The 21,189-nt window shown below is 29.9% G+C and overlaps 1 protein-coding gene across 3 annotated transcripts; it reads left to right on the forward strand.

Moving 5' to 3' along the window:
* Positions 1-7,838: 7,838 nt before the first annotated feature.
* On the forward strand, positions 7,839-10,378 carry Prx5 (Peroxiredoxin 5). 3 transcript variants are annotated; one of them, XM_015518333.2, is made up of 5 exons: positions 7,839-7,998; positions 8,224-8,313; positions 8,377-8,511; positions 8,585-8,716; positions 10,042-10,378. In XM_015518333.2, exons 2-5 carry the CDS (start codon positions 8,302-8,304, stop codon positions 10,231-10,233), a joined length of 471 nt encoding a protein of 156 aa, XP_015373819.2. In that variant the 5' UTR covers positions 7,839-7,998; positions 8,224-8,301; the 3' UTR covers positions 10,234-10,378. The 3 variants fall into 3 exon arrangements, with proteins under 3 accessions (XP_015373819.2, XP_015373818.2, XP_089077944.1); XM_015518332.2 differs by having other exon boundaries at positions 7,859-8,060; XM_089221818.1 differs by lacking the exon at positions 7,839-7,998 and having other exon boundaries at positions 8,067-8,313.
* Positions 10,379-21,189: the final 10,811 nt, after the last annotated feature.

The raw sequence follows: 21,189 nt of genomic DNA on the forward strand, positions 1-21,189 counted from the left end.
TTTTGGGCCAAATCTATCCATTTTTGACAACTACAAATAATAATTAGGTCAGCAAAAATTATTATAGTTATTTTGTTATACATACAACTTTAAATAACCAGATTATTTAAGTGCATAATATACCTAAATGTTTAAATCTTTCGGGAATTTATGAAATGAAATCGTAGAAGGTAGTGTCATACCATATACTTTACTTTACAGTTAGATACTGCACAGACTTTTTTGGATACCATTATTACTGTGTAATTCACTATTTTAACATGTATTACTACTATAAGAATTAACACTAATGTAAGTATTTCCGATATTATGGACTAAATACCACTTTTATAACATACAGAAATTATAGTCATATTTAGTTTATTTATGATGAATAATAAACAATATTATATATTATAACAATATAGTAATAAATTATAAAAAGCGGGAATTTATACTAGATTAAGGAGTAAAATAGGCAACCATTAAAACAATATCGGGGGGAAATGATAACAATTTGTTCGCCACCATTTTAGTACTGAGTGTCCTGTATTATCGTATATAGGTATTTGCTATCAGAAATTAAATAATATTATAATTTATAATTTAAAAATTGAAAATAAAGCATATTGTACGCTATATTTGTCATAAATCATAATATATTAGAAAATTCAAGAGTTGGAACGTTTCGTATCTGAGATACTGAAATAGAGCTATTAAGTAGCTATAAGTAACTATACAGTTCACAATGTTCACATCCATTTATGTATAATTTCTATAGCACTATAGCTGCTGTAGCACTGCGCAGCCAGCTCGTTCACAAAAAAAAAATTATCTATATATTAGGCGTTTAAATTTTGTTATTTCACATAAAATCATACACCATGAGATATTTTGTCATATTATTACCTCTTGTTGGCTGTGCTTTTAATAACTCGCGATATTAAATGAAATACTATACCAACAATATTTTTCTATATCAGAGAAATACGTAAAGTATACTTGGTTATTTTGTAGCTTTTGTAACCCTTTTCTCCTTTCCCCTATCCTCTACCATCGAGTTTGTAATTTTTTTTAAAATTATTACCTTCTAAGTTCTTAGTAGGTATGTTATACTGCAGGTAATATATAAAATTATTAGGCAATAGAAACGAAAAATGTTTTTCTAAAGTTCTATATAGTTACGCTTTTGGGTATAGTTAGTATATAGTTAGTAGTTACCTACTTACAGTTTAATTAAAAGCTTCAATGTGTAATTGTAATTTATTATTATTGTACTAAATCCGGGGCACTATGGCACTAAAGACTTATAGGTATATGTACCACGGACCGCGGACGTTCGTTAAAGCTCGTTCCGCTATTACCGACAACCTATTGGAAACCACAACCACGAGACACCAAGCAAGTGATTATTTGCGATTAAATATACCTATATGAGTAAATGACTACTAAAGTTGTAAAGAACAACAATTGACAAATGTATGTCGTTTGGGACTAAAACAAACTCCGACAGCGATTATTAGGCACTGTCCAACCAAAAAAAAAAATATAATAAATACAATTTTATTTGAAAAAATTATGTGAAGATTATATAAAGATAACTGATAAGCGACGTGATCTACTAAATTTTTTGTTAGCTCTATTTTATTAGCTATTTTTTCAGTGGTGGTTTTGGGGGTGAGGCAAGTGAGGCGGTGCCTCACTTGTTATTTTCAGGAAAATAAAAAAATAGGTATATATAGGTATTTAGTAATATTTTGAATTTTAATCATATACTTAAATTTTAATATTTAATTTATATAAATATGCTTATATTTTGTATACATATACTATACAGATACAGTATACATAGACGATGGACATTAAATTCTTAATGTTAAACAAAATTGTGGAATATTTAATTTATTTGTACAGAACTTGCACTTGTTTTAGCCCTTTGAACATCGATACGAACAACACGAAAACAAGATCAAACAATACTTCAAATGATAACGAAATGGCTGTCGATAATGACGCTGTCGATAACGACGTTATCGATATAAAAGCTCCGCCACCAATTTTTATTAAATCAATTATTAATAACTACCAAACTTTTTGCGAAGAAATTAGTAACCTACAAGCTCCACCCTTGGAATTCTCGTGTAAAACTACATCAAACAGCTTAAAACTCAACACATCAAATCCCAATTCTTATAGAACGGTAATAAAGTACCTCAAACAAAAAAATTTAAATTTTTATACATTCCAACTACACGATGATAAACCTTATCGTGTAGCTATAAGAAATCTCCACCCCACCACTGCAGTTGATTTTATCAAAGAAGATTTGGGTAACCATGGGTTCTTAACTCGGAATATAACAAATGTACTTCATTACCAATCCAAAGCTCCTTTACCACTATTTTTTGTCGACCTCGAACCAGCCATCAACAATAAAGATATTTTTGAACTACAATATATTTGTTACACAAAAATCAAAGTCGAAGCTCCTAAACCAAAAAAGCAAATACCTCAATGTATGAACTGCCAAGATTATGGCCATACGCGTTCTTACTGTCACAGCACACCTAGATGCGTTCGTTGTGGTGATCATCACAGTTCAACCACTTGTACGAAAAGCAAGGACCTTCCAGCAAAATGCGCCCTTTGTTTCGGCGATCATCCAGCAAACTATCGGGGATGTCCAGCTCTTAAAAATATTCAAACCCATCGCAACCGTCACTCCAAAGTAAACATCAATCACCGTCTCAACAACAACAATAAATTCTACGAAAATAACACTAATGTAATTACTAATTACCCACCCCAGTCCAAACAGTGCCTCAGAAAATCAAAGAATCCCTATTACTACTAATTTATCCTATGCTCAGGCAACTCAAAATAAAAACCATTCTGCAAATAATAATCAACCCCAATTAGATTCTACTTCCTCACTAACTGCCCAACTTACATCATTTATAAATGACCTAAAAACATTAATCACCCCTCTCATAACACTTCTTACAAAAGTAATTGACATAGTCTTAGAAAAAAAATGACTTCAAACTCAATAAATCATGCCTCTTCCTTATCAATTTTCCTATGGAACGCCAATGGATTAAAACAACATTCCAATGAACTTTTTTACTTTCTTCACCATAAAAACATTGATATTGCCCTTATAACTGAGACTCACCTATCCACTACTTCCAATATTAGCTTCAATGGTTACTCAATTATTAGAGCAGGCTATTCAATACATCAATTCTAAAACATAAATTATCATTCATCTCCCCTGATGAACCAACTTACTGGCCATCACATGCAAATAGATCCCCTGACATTCTCGACTTTTTTAATACACGGTTACCAAATAGTTTAAACAAATTTATAACAAACCTTAACCACCTATCAAGCGATCATTCTCCTGTTTTGTTAACTTTAGACGCCAAAATTGCCTCTACCACTACAAACCCGATTCTCTCATCCGGCCCTGTAGACTGGAATCTTTTTCAAGCTAAATTAGACGAATCTTTGTCACTAAATACTCTTTTAAAATGCCCTCTCGATATCGACCTAGCAATCTCCAAATTAACAAAAACTATCCAAAATACAGTTTCTCATTCTTCCTTGACCACCCCTAAAAAAAAACCAATCTAAATCCCACATCTCGCTCTCCTCATACTTAGTCAACCTTATTAAAGCCAAACGTCGTGCTCGATCCTTGTGGCAACGATCGAAATACCCTGAACACAAAACTGCCTACAATTATCTATCAAACGATCTTAAAACTCAATTAGCGAAATATAGATCTGAACAATTTAGTCAATACCTAAGTACTCTGTCTCCTAACAACGGCTCCCTCTGGAAAATAACAAAAAAGCTAACGAATCAACGTGAAAATATCCCTCCTCTTGAACGTCCCGACAAATCATTAGCCATCACTGATTTAGAGAAAGCAAATCTCTTTGAAGCCCACTTATTTTCAACTTTCTCTCCTCATCCTGAAATAATCCCTAGCCCTGACTACACTGACCTAGTAAACTCATTCTTGTCTTCTCCCTTACCCATGTCCCTTCCTGCCAATCCGATTTCTCCATCCTAAATCGTAACAGTCATTCACAAGCTTCGGCCTAACAAAGCTCCTGGTCATGATCAAATCACAAATAAAATAGCAAAGAATTTATCCAAAAAGTCAATTTTGTTCCTTACCCATATATATAATTATATGTTACGCTTGTCATACTTCCCCTCAACCTGGAAGCATTCAGTAATTGTCATGATCTCAAAACCAAACAAGCCTAAACATCTCACAAGTTCTTATCGTCGATTCAGCTTACTACCTTCATTTCCCAAACTTTTCGAAAAACTAATTTTACATAGAATCTCGCCACTAATTGACCAACAAAATATTTTACCTAAATCTCAGTTTGAATTTCGTCGTAAACATAATACAACTCAACAAATCCAATCGTTGATAAAATGTCATCCTCTTTCGAGTCAAAACAATTTTGCCCTGCGGTATTCCTCGATATATCACAGGCCTTTGATCGCGTTTGGCATGACGGACTTCTTTTCAAACTTAAGCACTTTCTCCCTTCACCTTACTTTCTTTTAATTAAATCCTATCTTGATAACCGGTCCTTTTCAGTAAGCCTTTTTTCTCTAAATTCCTATAATATTTATACCTTTTTTTTTCCTTCTTGAAACCGGGAACGGGTGGGAACTGTTCAGCACAATACTGCCACCCGAACCCGTATCGTTTATTCACCATAACAAAAACTTACAACAAAGATATATACATACGTGGGGGCCTCTAACCACCCCAGGTATTTGGCCTTCAGCCCACAAATTCAACCACCATATATTAATCGTGCCTGTCTGGACCGCTCTGCATCCTCCTTTCGCCCGAGAATCGCCTCCACCATCCTGCCAAACGCCAACCTCTGCTTCTCCGCCATCGCCTCAATACGTCGCCTCCTGAACGCATCATCTGGAAGGAGCTCCTGCTATGGCCCCAGGATGATATCCGGCACATCATTGGGCCGTAGTGGCCGGCCGACGCATTGCCCCATCTCTCGTCTGTCTTTTGCCCAGAACGGACAGTTAAACAAGGTGTGCTCCACAGTGTCCTCCGGCTCTTCGCAGTGCATGCAGTAGAGGTTAGCTGCCCTTTTCCTCTTCCACAGGTAGTGCTGGTAGCATCCGTGACCCGTCAACGCCTGGGCCATGTGGAATGTCATGACTTCAAGTCTTGACTGATACACCCACCTCCTGATGTCTGGAACCATCCTCCTCGTCCACTCCGCCTTCGTCGTGTGGTCCCAAATCACCTGCCAATCGCGCAGTGTTACCTCACGCTCCTGCCTCCTTATGACCGCCACCGTCGTGAGCTCTCGCTTGCGCTTCTCAATTCTGTGTCGCTCGTCGGTAAAATATTTATACCTACATTAAATTCTATGCAGGGCCCGGCAGGGGGCAGGGGCGTATACAAGCGGGTGAACGCCCGTCAACCCCTCTAGCCTTCAATATTTCCAATGCTGTATTATATACTATAAATTGGATTTTGTTGTATAATTTTTAAAATTAATTATAACTGATTATTTGATGTTTGTTAACAATTTAATAAGGTTTTAAAGACTTTGTTCTTTTTTATTTTAAAAACAGTATATTAAGTTATTTTATTATGTAGTTAATTATATATAACTGTAATAGTTATAACTAGTTTATAACAATACAATTATCACCTTTATTTAAATTTATATTATCATGGTTTTATGAAATATGTTATAAAAATTATAATATATTAATAATATCATGACACCAGAACAATAAAAAAATTTAATGTTCACCTAGGTAAATAATTTGATAAATTGATGTTTATACGAAGATAGAAATGCAGTGATCAACATGGGTATTTGACCATAGGCGCAATTAGGTGGGGGCTAGAGGGGCTTAACCCCCAAATATTTATTTAGCCCCCCTTCCCAAATAAAGCTATGACTTACGAATTTTTATTTGTCATAGAAATAAAATTGGCAAATTTTTTTTTTAAATAAAAAAAACCTGAAATTATTATTTCAGTTATTATCCAAGTTGCACATTCCAAAAAAAATGTGCAAACGTTCGTTTTCTTCTATGCGTAGATTAAAAACTTAGCAGAGGACGACAATGACAAAAGAGCGATTTTTAAATTTATCAATAATAAATATTGAAAGGGATCTAACAAATAGTTTGGAGACAAAAACAATTATTGATAAATTTGGCGCAGCTAATAGAAAATTAGTATTTTATTGAATATTAACTTAATTAAAATATTGGTAATATCATAATATCATATGAATTTATTTGTGTATTTATTTATTTGTCAGTAGCCATCTGGTTTATAAGCTTTTGGTGTTGCGGTGGCGAAGCCCCTGCGGGTTAGTGTGACTTATACAATTCTATACCCCCCCTCCGCCGAAAAATTGACCCTAGTTGCGCCTATGGGCATTTCTATTCTACTCATTCAAGGGTTTTATCAGTTGGAAAAATTTAGTAGAAGTTGGTCATTATTCAGTAGTGCAGTTCTTTTTTTTCTGTATTTGACTAATATTTGTTTCATGCATATTTGCTAATTTTGTTTTTTTTTTTATAATAAATTGTTAATAATAATTTTCTACATTTTTTTTTTTTTAAATGTTTTATTCAATATATTACAAAAATATGAACAATAAGAACAATCGAGTAAGTAAATAGGAAGTTTTCTACAATTAATCAATTTTTCGCCTCCCCCTCTGGGAGATGAGCTGATTACGCCCCTGGGCCCTGATTCTGTGTTTGCATCATGAATTATGAACATAGACTATTCCATGTATGATGTATAATATGATTAGTAATGTAATTTATATTCGAATAGTTCTATCGTAAATAATTCGAATATTTGTATATTCGAACATTCAAATATCAGTATTCGATGCTACAATACCTAATATGTTTTATCCGTTTTCCACTGCAAGCTTTTTATAATATTTATTATTATTCACTAATTCATATCTACACAACTAAAGATAATGTATGGCAATGATTAAGCGACCTAAATACGAAAATAGTTCTTATCTTGCAGATACCTGTTCGTATAGTTACCATTTATTTATTTATTATATTTTTTTTGTAACTTATACATTATTATTAATAATAATTTAATTATGATATTCTGGTATTTTGCTCAATTTTTATTTTTGTATTTTATTAAATTGCCCTGTCAAATAGTAAATATCGTTGGCTTCGAATCCACTTCTCGCAGGCCTTCATGCGCCATATAATATTATTATTAAATGTTTTGTGTTGCGTGAAAACTTAAAAGAATAATTTACGTTGCGTATTGTATTGTAGCATCGAATACTGATATTCGAATGTTCGAATTATTTACGATAGACCTATTCGAATAATTCCCATCACTAATATGAATACATAGTTAAATAAAATATTATTTTAGTTCCTTGTTTGAACCTTACCATTCAGTATCTAATTAGATACAGACGATACAGTGTAATTATGTGGTTTTTAATATTTACGTATTACATTTAGGTACGCATTTGGCATTCGACCAGAGGCACCAGAATTCAGAATATGAATATAATTCGATGTGCGTAAAAAATTATAGTTACAGGTTACAGAATTGCACAATATATATTATGTAGACTGTAGTTAAAGATCCTATATAAATAAAAAAATTGTAATCATATTTTACAATTATCTTAAATTATGCATAGACATATAAATATATGTATATATTTATATGTCTATGAAATTATGGTGTGGACAATGTCCACTGTGCAGCGCCACGGAAGGCACCATTGCACAGATTATCACTTTATCACTTTACGTATTCACGTTGGCCTTGGCGCTTGATATATTTTGTTGTTTTTTTCTCCTTTAGTTCGTACTTTGTACTCGTCGTCCGTCGTTCACTCGTCATTCCAATCCAATTCCGAGTCGGCAACTAATACCACCATAGACGCGCACCTAACACCACTACACCAGCTGCACCGGTCACGAGTCAGTCACTACTCGATTGTATATAATTAATAACATTAAGTATAAACCATTTTCGTTGAACGGTAAAGTACTCAAACATACTTACACATAATTTATCATAATATAATCGACATACGTAATCGTAAATAACTGCGTTAAACTTTTAAACTGATAATATTATATCTCTTATATTGTAATTAAACCGAGCTTTTTTCAACCATGTTTTGTTCTATTGGGGCGTTACAGAAGACATTGAGTGCAGCCCCGTCCACCGTACTCGGTACAATAACTAAACGTCTATTAAGCGTCAGCCAGACTTCCAAAATGCCCGTCAAAGTAAGATCTATTTAAATTATTCAAAAATGATTAATTTATTTTCATATTATTCTATTTTGATAGGTAGGAGATACCGTACCCAGCATAGACTTGTATGAAAACACACCTGCTACAAAAGTTAACATTTCGGAACTGTGCAGTGGAAAAACTGTCATACTTTTCGCTGTTCCCGGAGCATTCACTCCAGGCTGCTCAAAGGTAAGTGTTCTTACTATAGTATTATTTAATGTGTTGATTACCATTTAAACATTATCAAATGAAATGCTTTTAGACACATTTGCCTGGCTATGTAAACACTGCTGCTGACTTGAAAAGTAAAGGTGTAGATGAGATTGTCTGTGTTTCTGTGAATGATGCGTTCGTCATGGCAGCTTGGGCTCAAGATCAAAAAGCTGAGGGAAAAGTAATTTTTTTAAATTATCTCTAATATCATTTTACAATGTTACAAGTGCAATAGTGAAAGATCTCCTTTTAAGCTGCATATTTTGTTTGAATTTTTCATCTATTTTCAGAAAAATCAAATATTTATAGGATATTTAATAGTAAACAGTAATCAATGATGACGATCGTGACTATTCTAATATTATAGACAATTTATACCTGTACATACATTCTTACTAACTTGTCAATTATATTTTATTGTCTGTTTGAGTTGGACTTAAATGAAAAAATGCAGACCAGGCCTTAGGTGGTTTCAATTTTTTAATTTAAGTTTTGGATTAAATGCTAATGCTGATCCTTTGTAACTATTTTATGAATATGTTTTTAAAAATAAACTGTGTTAATTATTTGAATAATTACAAACAAAACAAATTGTTCAATTAAATAGGTGGCATTTAAACATTTGCATATTTAAAAAAATACTTATATAAATTTAAATTATTTAAATTATAGCAAATTTAAATGGTATTGATTTAATTAAGTAAATTTTTTTTTCAAAACTCAATTTATCATCACATAACTTTTAAATATTTTAAGCTTGTACATTATTTATTTTTGTCTGTTTAGAATTGATTAAATAACCGAGTACATAAATAAATCTTAATTTGGATTTTATATGAAATATAAATAATTATTTACCTAGTTGCATAACTTAGAACAATAAATAACTTATTAATATAGATAATATCATTAATATTTTAAACAAATCATTTAAATTTAATTAAAATACCCTATATTACATAATATATTATATTTTAAACTTTGATATTTTGTTTATTGTTTTATGGCTTGGTATTAATCACCAAATCTGATTAAAGTTTGACCTTTAAACATTAGTTTTTAATTAATAAAATAAACTCATTAAAATTTTGTAAATAATTCATGCAAATATGTTTAAAAATATCTTACAATTACAAACTTATAAGTTCCCTTATTATTGATTTCCTTGTTTTTGAGTGTAGATAATTCATTATTTATACTAGTTGCATACAATTTATAGATTGTGGGGTTAGGTTAAAATGTATTGATTATTTACCCGTTACCTTGCATATATATGATAATCAATAATTTGATGGTAAAAAAAGTTACTTTGTCAAAAAATTTAATTTATTTAAAGTTACCCTGCGTGATCAGAAATAAATGGTGACATGTTATCTTTAACTACATATATTGATATATTTAGCCGCTATGTAAAGAAAATTAATCAGAAAAGAATATCAGAACCCTATTTGTATCATATTTTTTTTATATTTATAAAATTACCGATTTTGTACTAATTAATTTTAGGTACGATTATTAGCTGATCCCAATGCAGAACTCACAAAAGCTTTTGATTTGGCCATTGACTTGCCACCATTGGGAGGCACTCGTTCCAAGAGATATTCAATGCTAATCAAAGATGGTAAAGTGGAACAATTAAATGTTGAGCCAGATAACACTGGATTGTCTTGTTCATTAGCAAATAAAATTGTTTTGTAATCTTCTCATTATTTTATTTTATACATTTTTTTTCTCCAAATTTATTTTATGTATCATTTAATAATTTAATATAGTGCTTTAACAAAATATATACTATTTTTTCGGTGCAAAAATTATAGATCTTTATTATTTAAATTTCAAATAATGTGTTCTTTTTTAATATGACCCAAAATTACTATGTATTTGTGTTGTATCACTATAATTCAAAATACACTTTAGTTAAATTATAATATAAATTTTATATTTTTTATACAAATAATAAATTAAATAATTTAGCTAACTGTAATAGGTGGATTAAAACTTACACCGTAGAATGATCACATATTATATCATTAATAAAAAAATATTTAATTTAAAATTAATAGTTAAAATTTAAATATTCTTTCCAGCAAGAGTTGACCATGGAACATTCTATTTTTAATATTTTACATTTTTTTAACCATATAATAGGATTTATAATTAACTATTTTTATTAAATGCCCAATGCTAAATAGTAATAATAAATGCAATAACAAATACTTAAAAATCATACTTGTGCATAACATAGATTTTTGCATATTTAATCAATACTTATAGATTGTACAGCAATAGTAATGATTCTGAATTTCTGATTATTGATAATATGATATAATATAAATGAATTAAAAATATTTTTATTTCAATGAATGCCATCGGATCACAAATAATAATTGGTGAAATTTTGTGTTTGATTAAATAATTGAATGCATATTATAGTATTATATACCCCAATAATATGTATTTGATGTCTTACCCAAGATTTTTTATTTTTTTTAAAGTTAATGAATAGTATGAATTATGGAAATCAGAATCATGAAATTTCTAGTTGCTGATAAGTGATACCATCAATGCTGTTATGTTTATTTATTTCGATGGTATGTTCTATGTTTAGAATTAGTTTTTTATTCACTTTTTTACTTTGTTTACAGAAGTTTTTCAGGGTGGATTTGAAAGAATCAACAAATAAATGTTAGACTGTCAGGACTTATATTGACGAAATGATGACAATTCATCATAATATAATATTAAATATGGATAAAATTTTCAATATGACAATATTGTTTTTAAAACCAATTTACATAATATAAATACCAAGCATTATAATTACAAATATGTATTAAATAAAATTGCACTATGTCTGCTTCTATTGGTTTTGTATACATAATAATTGTAACCACCGGGCTAAAACAATTTACTCATGACTATGTTAGTGGTATGCTTGACTTGTGGTAAATTATTGATCCATACTAGAAATAATTTCTATATTATAATATGCCACTGCTAATACATGTTTTCAATTTTAATATGTTCTTGAAGACTGGATTCTGACTTGGTAAGAAATGTTGCATATCTATTCTGATGTAATAATGATTTCAAATAATAATTATAATATGTAGCTATGTTATTATATAGAAAATTTTAATTACTTTGTATATTATATTGTATTGTAGAAAAGAAAAAACACTCAAAATAATCAGCTATTCTCTTAGTTCAAGCACTGTGTCAATTGGTATACCTGCTGAATAATATTAATTAATAAATAATTTTAATATTTTGTTCGATTTTGTACTATTGAATATTTTAATTTGAATACTATTTTAGACGAGAGAAAATATTTAAATATATATTTGTAAGCCAAAAACATCGATTGATGAAATGAATAACGATTAATAATGGAAAGTAGTTTTATATTTTATATTGATTACAAGCAACTAGGCTACTTGCGTCTTGCATGTTAAAATATTTAATTGCCTATGCGTTATCACTAAAATATATTATTTATAGATTAGCTACTTCGACTTAAAAAATAAGTTCATGAAGAAGCAAAAGTCAGACCAACGCTTCTATAACTTACTGTCTTAGCGTTAGCAGATACCTCCAACAATAATCTACTATTACGAAATCTCGAAGTCCTTTAAATTCCTATCTTCTGACAACAAATCTAGGCGTCTCAAAAGAAATTATATAGTCAATGAGATATAAACTATAAATTGTTTATATGTATATCGGTATATTATGACAAATAAAGCCAACAAAGGTAGAAAAATTATCATTCCAAATTTCAAAAATTCATTGGTTCGAGTTTATAGAGTACCTAGATATCTGTAATCTGTGCAGTATCAGAGTGACAGACTAGGTTTTTTATTTTCGTTATATACTATTATAAGTACATATTTGTTAAACAACAAATTTTGTCCGGAGACAATATTATGTTGCAATGTGTAAATATTATTAACATTGGGACATGGGATCTCTAAGACCATTATGTTAGACAAACGTTACTTTGAAAACATATTTGATGAAAATCATATTTCTAAGATTTTAATATAAAATTATTAAAATTTCTAATAAATCTTGTGTGTGGGAATTGAGACTATAATTATTATTAAAATTATGTTATCTATGGACTTTGACCACCTATGAATATTTTATTATTATCATTGAATATTGTTCTGTGCTTTTATGTTAAACCACGATTGTATCGGATCGATTGTAATCTGTATGTATACATAATATATATTATTATTTTGTAATTTTGGTTTTATAACTTATACGATTATATTTTTAAATGTACCTATATAATTTTTTTATTTTACTTTTACAATTTATGCTGATTAATAATTATCACATAAGAATAGATACTTATAAAAAAAAATTAGAAAATTTCAAATTCCTATATTAACAGTAAAAAATTAGTTTTAATATTTTAGACATTGTAATTTTGTATTAAAAATACTAAATACTAAATAGTAATTTAAATAATAGAAAATTGTTTCAATTTTCTGCAATTTATAGTTTTTTGGATTACAATGAAATAACAAAAATTGTGTTTCGTACCTAAATATTTAAATTTGTCGGTAATCTGTTTTTATTTTTCCCGCTAGTTAAAAAAAGCAAGGGTGAAATTGTACTTTAGATACTTGGTACTAGAAATATATCCAATTTTCTTTATGAATAGGCTAATAGTTGATGATATAACCATTTGTATTGCTTCAAATGAGGATAAAAGACAAAAGAAACACTAGGTACATTGATGCAATGCCAATATTAGGTTCCATTATAGTTAACAGTTTACATAGGTAACGTATATAAGTACCTCGAAACTAGGTATGCATTTTTGTGACGACGGTATCGCCATGGACCATGGTTGTAGTATACATCGACAAAATATTTTGTCATTTGTCAGATATTGGACACATGGGTCTTGGGGGAAAACTTGATACTTGGTAGGGAGTCTAGAGACCACCGAACATGTTCTGACTAAACATTTTAATCAATGCCACAATTTTTCAATCGTTTAAGTGTAATATTATAAATGTATAATACAACTAGGTACCTATATATAGTAACTACTGCCTAAAATTATTCTACACTGGGCCCTGGGAATTGCAGGGATTGAACGATACAGGACATATTGGTGTACTGTTAAGTAAGTAACAGTAGTAACACATTTTTATATTATATGTTATTATATAACCAGGAATCTAATCAGAGCTTAGAGACCTCGGAAATATCAGGTGACAGGTGTAGCCGTGTAGGATATAATTTTATTAATTAATATGCGTTTGTAGACTTATTGGAGTGGAAGGTGTATCTATATAATATATATATATATAATAGCGTATAAATATCGTGTATTTAAGTCTATTTATTACTGTCGCTCAATAATAAAGACTATATAAAGCACAATATTAAAATATTTAACGCGATCTATGTTTAAATTCGATTACTATACATAATACATGACGTGCGTTTAACGGATACCTACACAGTACACAGAGACAACGGTCAATATTTTGGTGTCATTTGTTTGAGGTAGGTACTCAATACGCAGGGCCGTATAATAATAATAATATGTAAACGCGTATTTTATGTCTACGCAGTATCTACTATAATATTACTATGGGGATAATGGGTATACTTGTAATTTACGTTGTAGGCATAAGTATTGTGGAGGCGGTCCCAGGAGCCAATGGGGAATAGACGAGGGTCGAGTGCAGGTCAACTCTGTCGCTTCGTCGCGAATCGGGGCGATTTAATTTTAAAAATTTTAACTAGCAGAAATAGTATTTTGTACATTTATATTTATTGTTTCGTGTTGTATGCCGTTGTTGCTATCAGCAATTTGCTATAAAACAAAAATAATACGTCCAAGTTCTTATACGTATAGGTAGGTAGTCGATTAGTCGATAGATATATTATAAACATATATATAGCTAGGTATATGTGATGGGTTATAGTCTTTTGTAGCATTGATTATACATTTATATATAATATAATATGCATATTTATATATGTAATGCATAGTTTATGTACCTATAATGAATGGTTATAGCCCATAATAGGTATTGATTTTAACGCAGCAAAAATAGAATATATATCCTTATATCTAATAAATACTAAAGTACCTATATTATAGATGTAAAACTTATATTATTATTACCTATATAGTTATAAAATGTATGTATAACAACATCTAGGGCTTACTCGCTTACTATTTTGCTTAGTGCCCATATAGCATATGGCCGTTGCCCGTTTGCATGTAAGCCTGTCCAAGGTTTTTAGAGGATTTTAAGCATTCACTGCTTACACGAATACAGCTCAGCAATGTTGAATCCAGGTATACTTCAGGGGGGGGGGGTGGATGCCCCCCCTGAAATTTCTTTCACCCCTCCTGACAAATACAACTTTCTGACTTTCAACAAAATGTACCTATTTATTAAATGCACAATACTAATTTACAAATAAATAATTAATATTTTCAATATTTATAATTTCTGAATTGTAATAAATTATAATAATACAATGTATAATATGTGACGACCTTAGATTAACCTTAGATTGATTTATAAATTGTAATAAGAATAACTACCTATTAATGGATATAATTCATTATACTAAAATGACGTATCACCATTCATCAATGAAAAAAAAATGAGCCCCTTCCCCCCAGAAAATTGTCTGGATTCAACACTGCAGCTCAATAATCATGGTTTGCAAATAAGTGACGAAAATAAGTCATTCTGATAAGGAAATCTGTCCCCAATATCATTCCCCGTGAGCTTTCCACCAAAATTAAGGTATGACTGACTGACTGATTAATGACATTACAAAGTACGTGCGAAAATAATGATAATTATATTGGTTAGCCCGCGGTAACATAATGGGCCATTGGGTATTTGAGTGGTTAGTAGGGTTTTCAACTGTGAGTGAGTGTACACGGTTGGTTGGTACACGCTATTTGTATGTGTGGCATTTGTGGCAAGGATATTTGTTGCTAAAAATCCGGATGGTCACCCATCCGGGAGCTATAGCAACATCTAATATATTATGTGATTATTATAATATATAACGAATATATGGGCATATGGATATGGCTGTATATAAGTTTTAAATTTAAAAAACTCTTCTATGTGAAAATGTGCTAAACGTTGTAGTAACTATTATACCCACAACCCACCCGTTTAAGTATATGAAATTAATAATAAGTACGCCATCATAGCTTACCATATAACACACTCAAATTGTTATTTGCACACATAATTTACTTGAATAGTTTTTATATAAATAATGTATCTATTTCTATAATGAGTATAATGTAACAAATATAAAAACAATTGCTGGCCAGCATGCATGATACAAGAACGATTTTCAATTTTATTACCGTTAAACCTTTTTCAACACTTATTTAACAAATTAATTAAAAACTTAAATTAATGCTATTGATACATTTGGAACTCAAGATTATAGCAAATTACTTAAATATAGATAGTTACTTATTATTAATATTTTATTGAATCGATTAATTATTATTATTGAAATTATTGTGATTTATGAATAAGTAATTTGTACCGAAAACTTTATATAATTTTAAAATTTCTAAAATTTAAGGTCTATATATAGGTAGTTGTGTACTTGTGGCTATATGCGTTTAAGTACCTACTACAGATTCATACATATTAATTAATAATAGGGTAAGGCCGTGAGGGTGTTGAAGTGATTTAATATCAAAAAAAATGTATATAGATAAAATTAAAAATGCTTTATAATATATTCTTTTGATAGGAGCTCAACTACCTATATAATATAATATGTTAAATGGTTATCATTGATCATACTCGTAAAGTCATAATAATAATATATTTGTGAATCAGTGATTATATCGTCATTTGTCAATTTGAATTAATTTGATATTTTTAAATTTTTAAACATATAATAATCACTATACCCGTATTAAATTATATCTGCATATACAAATAAATAAATAAATACGAAAGTAAGCTTAATAAATAATAAAAAAGATTAATCAAATAATAAATGCACATTTTTTGTCGGGCCCACTTCGCCGTTTCCATCCTATCTCCGTCACCGGTGGCAAAATCAATTAGAAACTCTCGGTTATATAACGACGATAATAATACGTATAGTTTATACGCATAAAAACTCAATGCGCATGCTCGCGCGTCTATAATACGCACCTCGGCGCGCAATGGCCTGGAGTTTTTTGATTTTACTTTGGGGCGGCGACTGCGGACTTGGTAGGACAGGACTTCTGCAGTTCCAGAAACTTTGTAATATATTAATTATTATTTTTATAAAATTACATTATATGCAGAAATAAGCTGACACTCGAACGTCATTGTCGTTATTGAACGAACATACTTAATATACTCATCAGATATTACTTACACTTCATAAAGTATGGTCAGCGCCCAGCAGGCAGTGAAAATGGTGTTTGGTTATAAATATTTAATGACTGCATATATCATGTGACTTGTACGACTTGTAACCAGTATCGACACTTTTCATCACCGTCGTCGTCGTCAGGTAAAAAACGAATGGTTAAAAAGCAGTAAGAAAATAAAAAATAAAAAAGTCACTACTGGGATAGTTTTTTCTAACAACTCATTTATGTCACTGTGAATTAGACCACATTCTTATTGTGTCTCATGGTACAGATTGTATATTTCTTATAATATAAATAATATAAATTTATTATTTTATTAATAAATGTTACATGACCAGTTATTGGTTTTGGTTATAGCCGTTATAGGTCTATGATAATACATGAATACACAATTATACGTTGTAGTTTACACGAATTATTATCTAAAATATAAATAAGTAATAGCATTGATGATAGATATAAGATTACTATCAATGGTAATAGCTTGCGTGTGATGTGTGCATAATATTATAATAAATTATTAGGGAAATAAAATGCACTGGCCATCCCATTCACGACCCCAAGGGGCCACATCCCACACGGGTTTATAAGGATGTCTTGCTATATCGTATTTTTTTTCTGACTCGTAAGTCATAGACTCCTGACTCATAGATATGTGTACAAAGTTTATATTATATTATATTGTTATGTCTTATGTAATATGTATATATTCGTATATACATTATATAGATAAGGTATAATATTTAATTAAATGTGAAGAATACGATAACAATAATGACAAATTAAATTTTATCTTCATAAATAGGCATAAATATCAAATATCTCTTTGCGCTCAAAAGTTGATATCGATTTTTGGAACAACATATTCTTGAGAGTCTTTATACTCAACCATGGAAATGATTATATCAGATATCTAAACATCGATCAACATTAACGGATGATCATTTAACGAATTTGTTAAGGACTGTTTTAATAAGATATAATCCTGATTTTAAAAAAACTTACAAACAAAATAAACACGCAACAAATAAGAAAATAATTTAAAATTTAAAATTTAAAATTATATCAAGAACACTTTATTTTTGCTTTTATTTCTCCATACATTGTAATTTAATAAAATATTTATAATACATAATATACTGTATTTAGTCTATTTACACATTTTGAAAAGGTAAAAACTTTATGAAACATTTGTGATCAGTAATCAATATTGTCGAGAGAAAATAATTAAAAATTATATCAAGAACATGTTTTTTCTATACATTGTAATTTAATAAAATTTACTTTTTCAAATTCATAAGTTCATATCGAAAATGTTACGATAAGATACGAGCTACAAAAGTGCAAATGTCTATGACGTGAGCCACAGTTTGGCCACCCCACCCACCCCTGATTTATTCATATATAAAGGAAAATTATTGTCGTTGACTACCTGGTTGTGTATACCTTTGCGACAAACGCAATTGTCAAATATAAATTTAACGGATTAAAATCCAACAGAATAAAATGAGTATTATATCTTTTTCTACTCGTGACAGAAGTTTGTAACAGTTGTCCACCAATTACAAACAAAAACATTAATTTTAGAAACTTTAGGTGTACAAAAGTTACAAATTTCAGATTTTATATTTTAAGTAAGCCATATTTTTCGGGTTTGGAGGATAATATGGGTATAAATATATATTTTTTTTGTTTAAGATTTTTTGCCCTATAATTACTATATTACACTACCTACTAAGTTCAATTAAATTTGGGTACTAATCTGATGATTAGATCTAAATATGGGTTCCTCCTAAAAATAAACTAAATATAAAAATAGTAGCTACTAGATAAACTAGCAATACCCGTTGGCCGTTATAGAGTCTAAAATATTATGGTAAGTAACAACTTTTTGCAAATTAACTATGATATTAGACATTAGTCATTATAGAGATATTTTAAAACTTAAAAGTTTCTGTATATGTATATATACTCGTATGTATAGCGTACCGTGCATATATTATACATGCACGTGGTTGATGTCCTTATAGTTGGTGTAGTTATATATAGTAGGTACTCACGCTGTATACGGCGTATATTGTATGCATACTTATATTTCCACCGCACAGCGTCAACTTCCCCTCGCTTGATCTCGCGCAACGACAGATCGTTATATAATAATATGTTAACAGAAAGTTATTCCCCTTCGACAAAAAGGACCTTTGTTGGCGGTTGTTGAGAATTTTTGGATCGGACCGCGTTCCCCCGCGGTGGTGCTGTTCCCGCGCACTGATCCCCGATTTACCCCACTCCATCACCCTGACAGAAAAACCGCTATCTACCATGCTGGCAACGGCGCGGCGAGACAATTGTATAATATTGTGAACAGCAGTTTTTTCGTATTTGTCTCCAACGAAATCGCGTCCATTGGCTCAGTGGCGCACACTCAAAAATAAATAGAGGTAGCACGTGAATGGAAAATAATATATATCACCCATCAAATCGTTTTCAAAAACAATCCCTGTACCTATCCCTATTATCAATTTATACATATATATAGGCATCTATATAGTAATAATCATTGATCATTAATAGTCAATAAGAATGACGTCTACATCGAATTATGTCGCGCGTCTACAGCACAAAGTTTGATCATTAAATAAAAAACAATTTCGGAAAATACACTTGAGAATTAAGATGGTTTTAAAAATTGACATTAAATTATTAAAAGTTCAAAGACACATTTATAATTTTACTCCAAACTCCAGTCATCCAGTCGTAGTGTTTCTATTAAATAGGTTTTCAATATTTTGAATTTGCATGCGTGAAGTGTTCTCCCAAGAGTTGATGAAGATGTACAGTGCATAGTATTTTAAATAATTGGTATATGATAACTGGTAAGTATTAAAAGAAAACAATAGCGTAAACCGCATCTATGGGGAATGGGGATTTTAGGAAATTTTTATTTGCTTTCAGTTTTTCTCCAAATGTCTCCCATAGTCCCATCCCCCATATGCGTGAGCGAAGTATAGGTATAATAACACTAATAGCAGCTAGTTTGAATTTTAGCGACTATAAAGTCATGTAACCTAACAAGTTTTTCAATTGGTTAATATGGTACATATTTACTTAAAAAGGTTACTTCAAATGTAGCTTTATACTCAACTAAGTCATAATAAGTGATGTGTATTTTTTAGAAATTATGTACAATTAAATATTGATTTTGGTCTCACTGTAAAATGTATAAAAAGGACCTAACTATAATATCACTATACTAATAATTATTATAAATAGAGCCTTTTAATTACCTACACGTTTAAGGGCCTCGTCACCATAATACAATATTAAAATTTATACATAGTCATACAGATATAGGTATTTATCATACACTCTCGTCTCTCACTAATCACTATTTAGTCGTCTCTGCTCTTGTAGTAATAATAAATTATTTTTGACTTTTCTCAGAGCGTGTAACAATAATATATCGGTAAACTAAACAATTCGAATAGGTAATAAAAAATATAAAATTAAATCGCTAGTCATCACCCATCATACTTTTTACTTGACTATAATAATTACTTTTGTATTTCTGTATTCTTAATAATTTACTTTGATATAAATCGATTAAAATCATAATGATATGTGATATGATCGATGTACAATGTAGGTAGGTACATAAGTATAGACGATAATATTATATACATAGCTTATAATAAATTAATGGTTACTATTATAATAGGTATAATGCTATAGTACTATATAAATGTAATATAATACAGACATTTGCGTGACTTTTTTGTAGCACATGAAGTATCAACTTAAATATATACAGCATATGTACAATGCATCTATATACACTTACTTATTGTATACCGTATGGAGAATATATTAAGCAATTTAGCTATATTTTAATTATAATGTTGTGTCAAGTGTCAACATATAAATACGAGTACAAGTGATATTTTATTTACTATTACAGTATATTGTACTCACGAAGTTGTACTAAATAATAATGCTCACATATATATATTACCATATTTTAAAAAATGAAAAATATTATTTAGATTAAATTCCAAATTTAAGTATTCTTATAAATTATAATTAATTTTTCTATGTTAAATATCTATATATAATATATTATGTTTAGGTACTAGCTAGTTTTTACAATATACGCAGACGGACTTTAATATATTATGTAGAATTAAGGTATTGTAATTTGAAATATTCTACATAATTGATGTTTAGTCGATTGTTTCATGTCTGTATCATAA

The sequence above is a fragment of the Diuraphis noxia genome, unplaced genomic scaffold (genome assembly GCF_037042655.1).
Source record: "Diuraphis noxia isolate RWA-SAM2 unplaced genomic scaffold, SU_Dnox_SAM2 contig0003, whole genome shotgun sequence".
Taxonomy (NCBI): Eukaryota; Metazoa; Arthropoda; class Insecta; order Hemiptera; family Aphididae; genus Diuraphis; species Diuraphis noxia.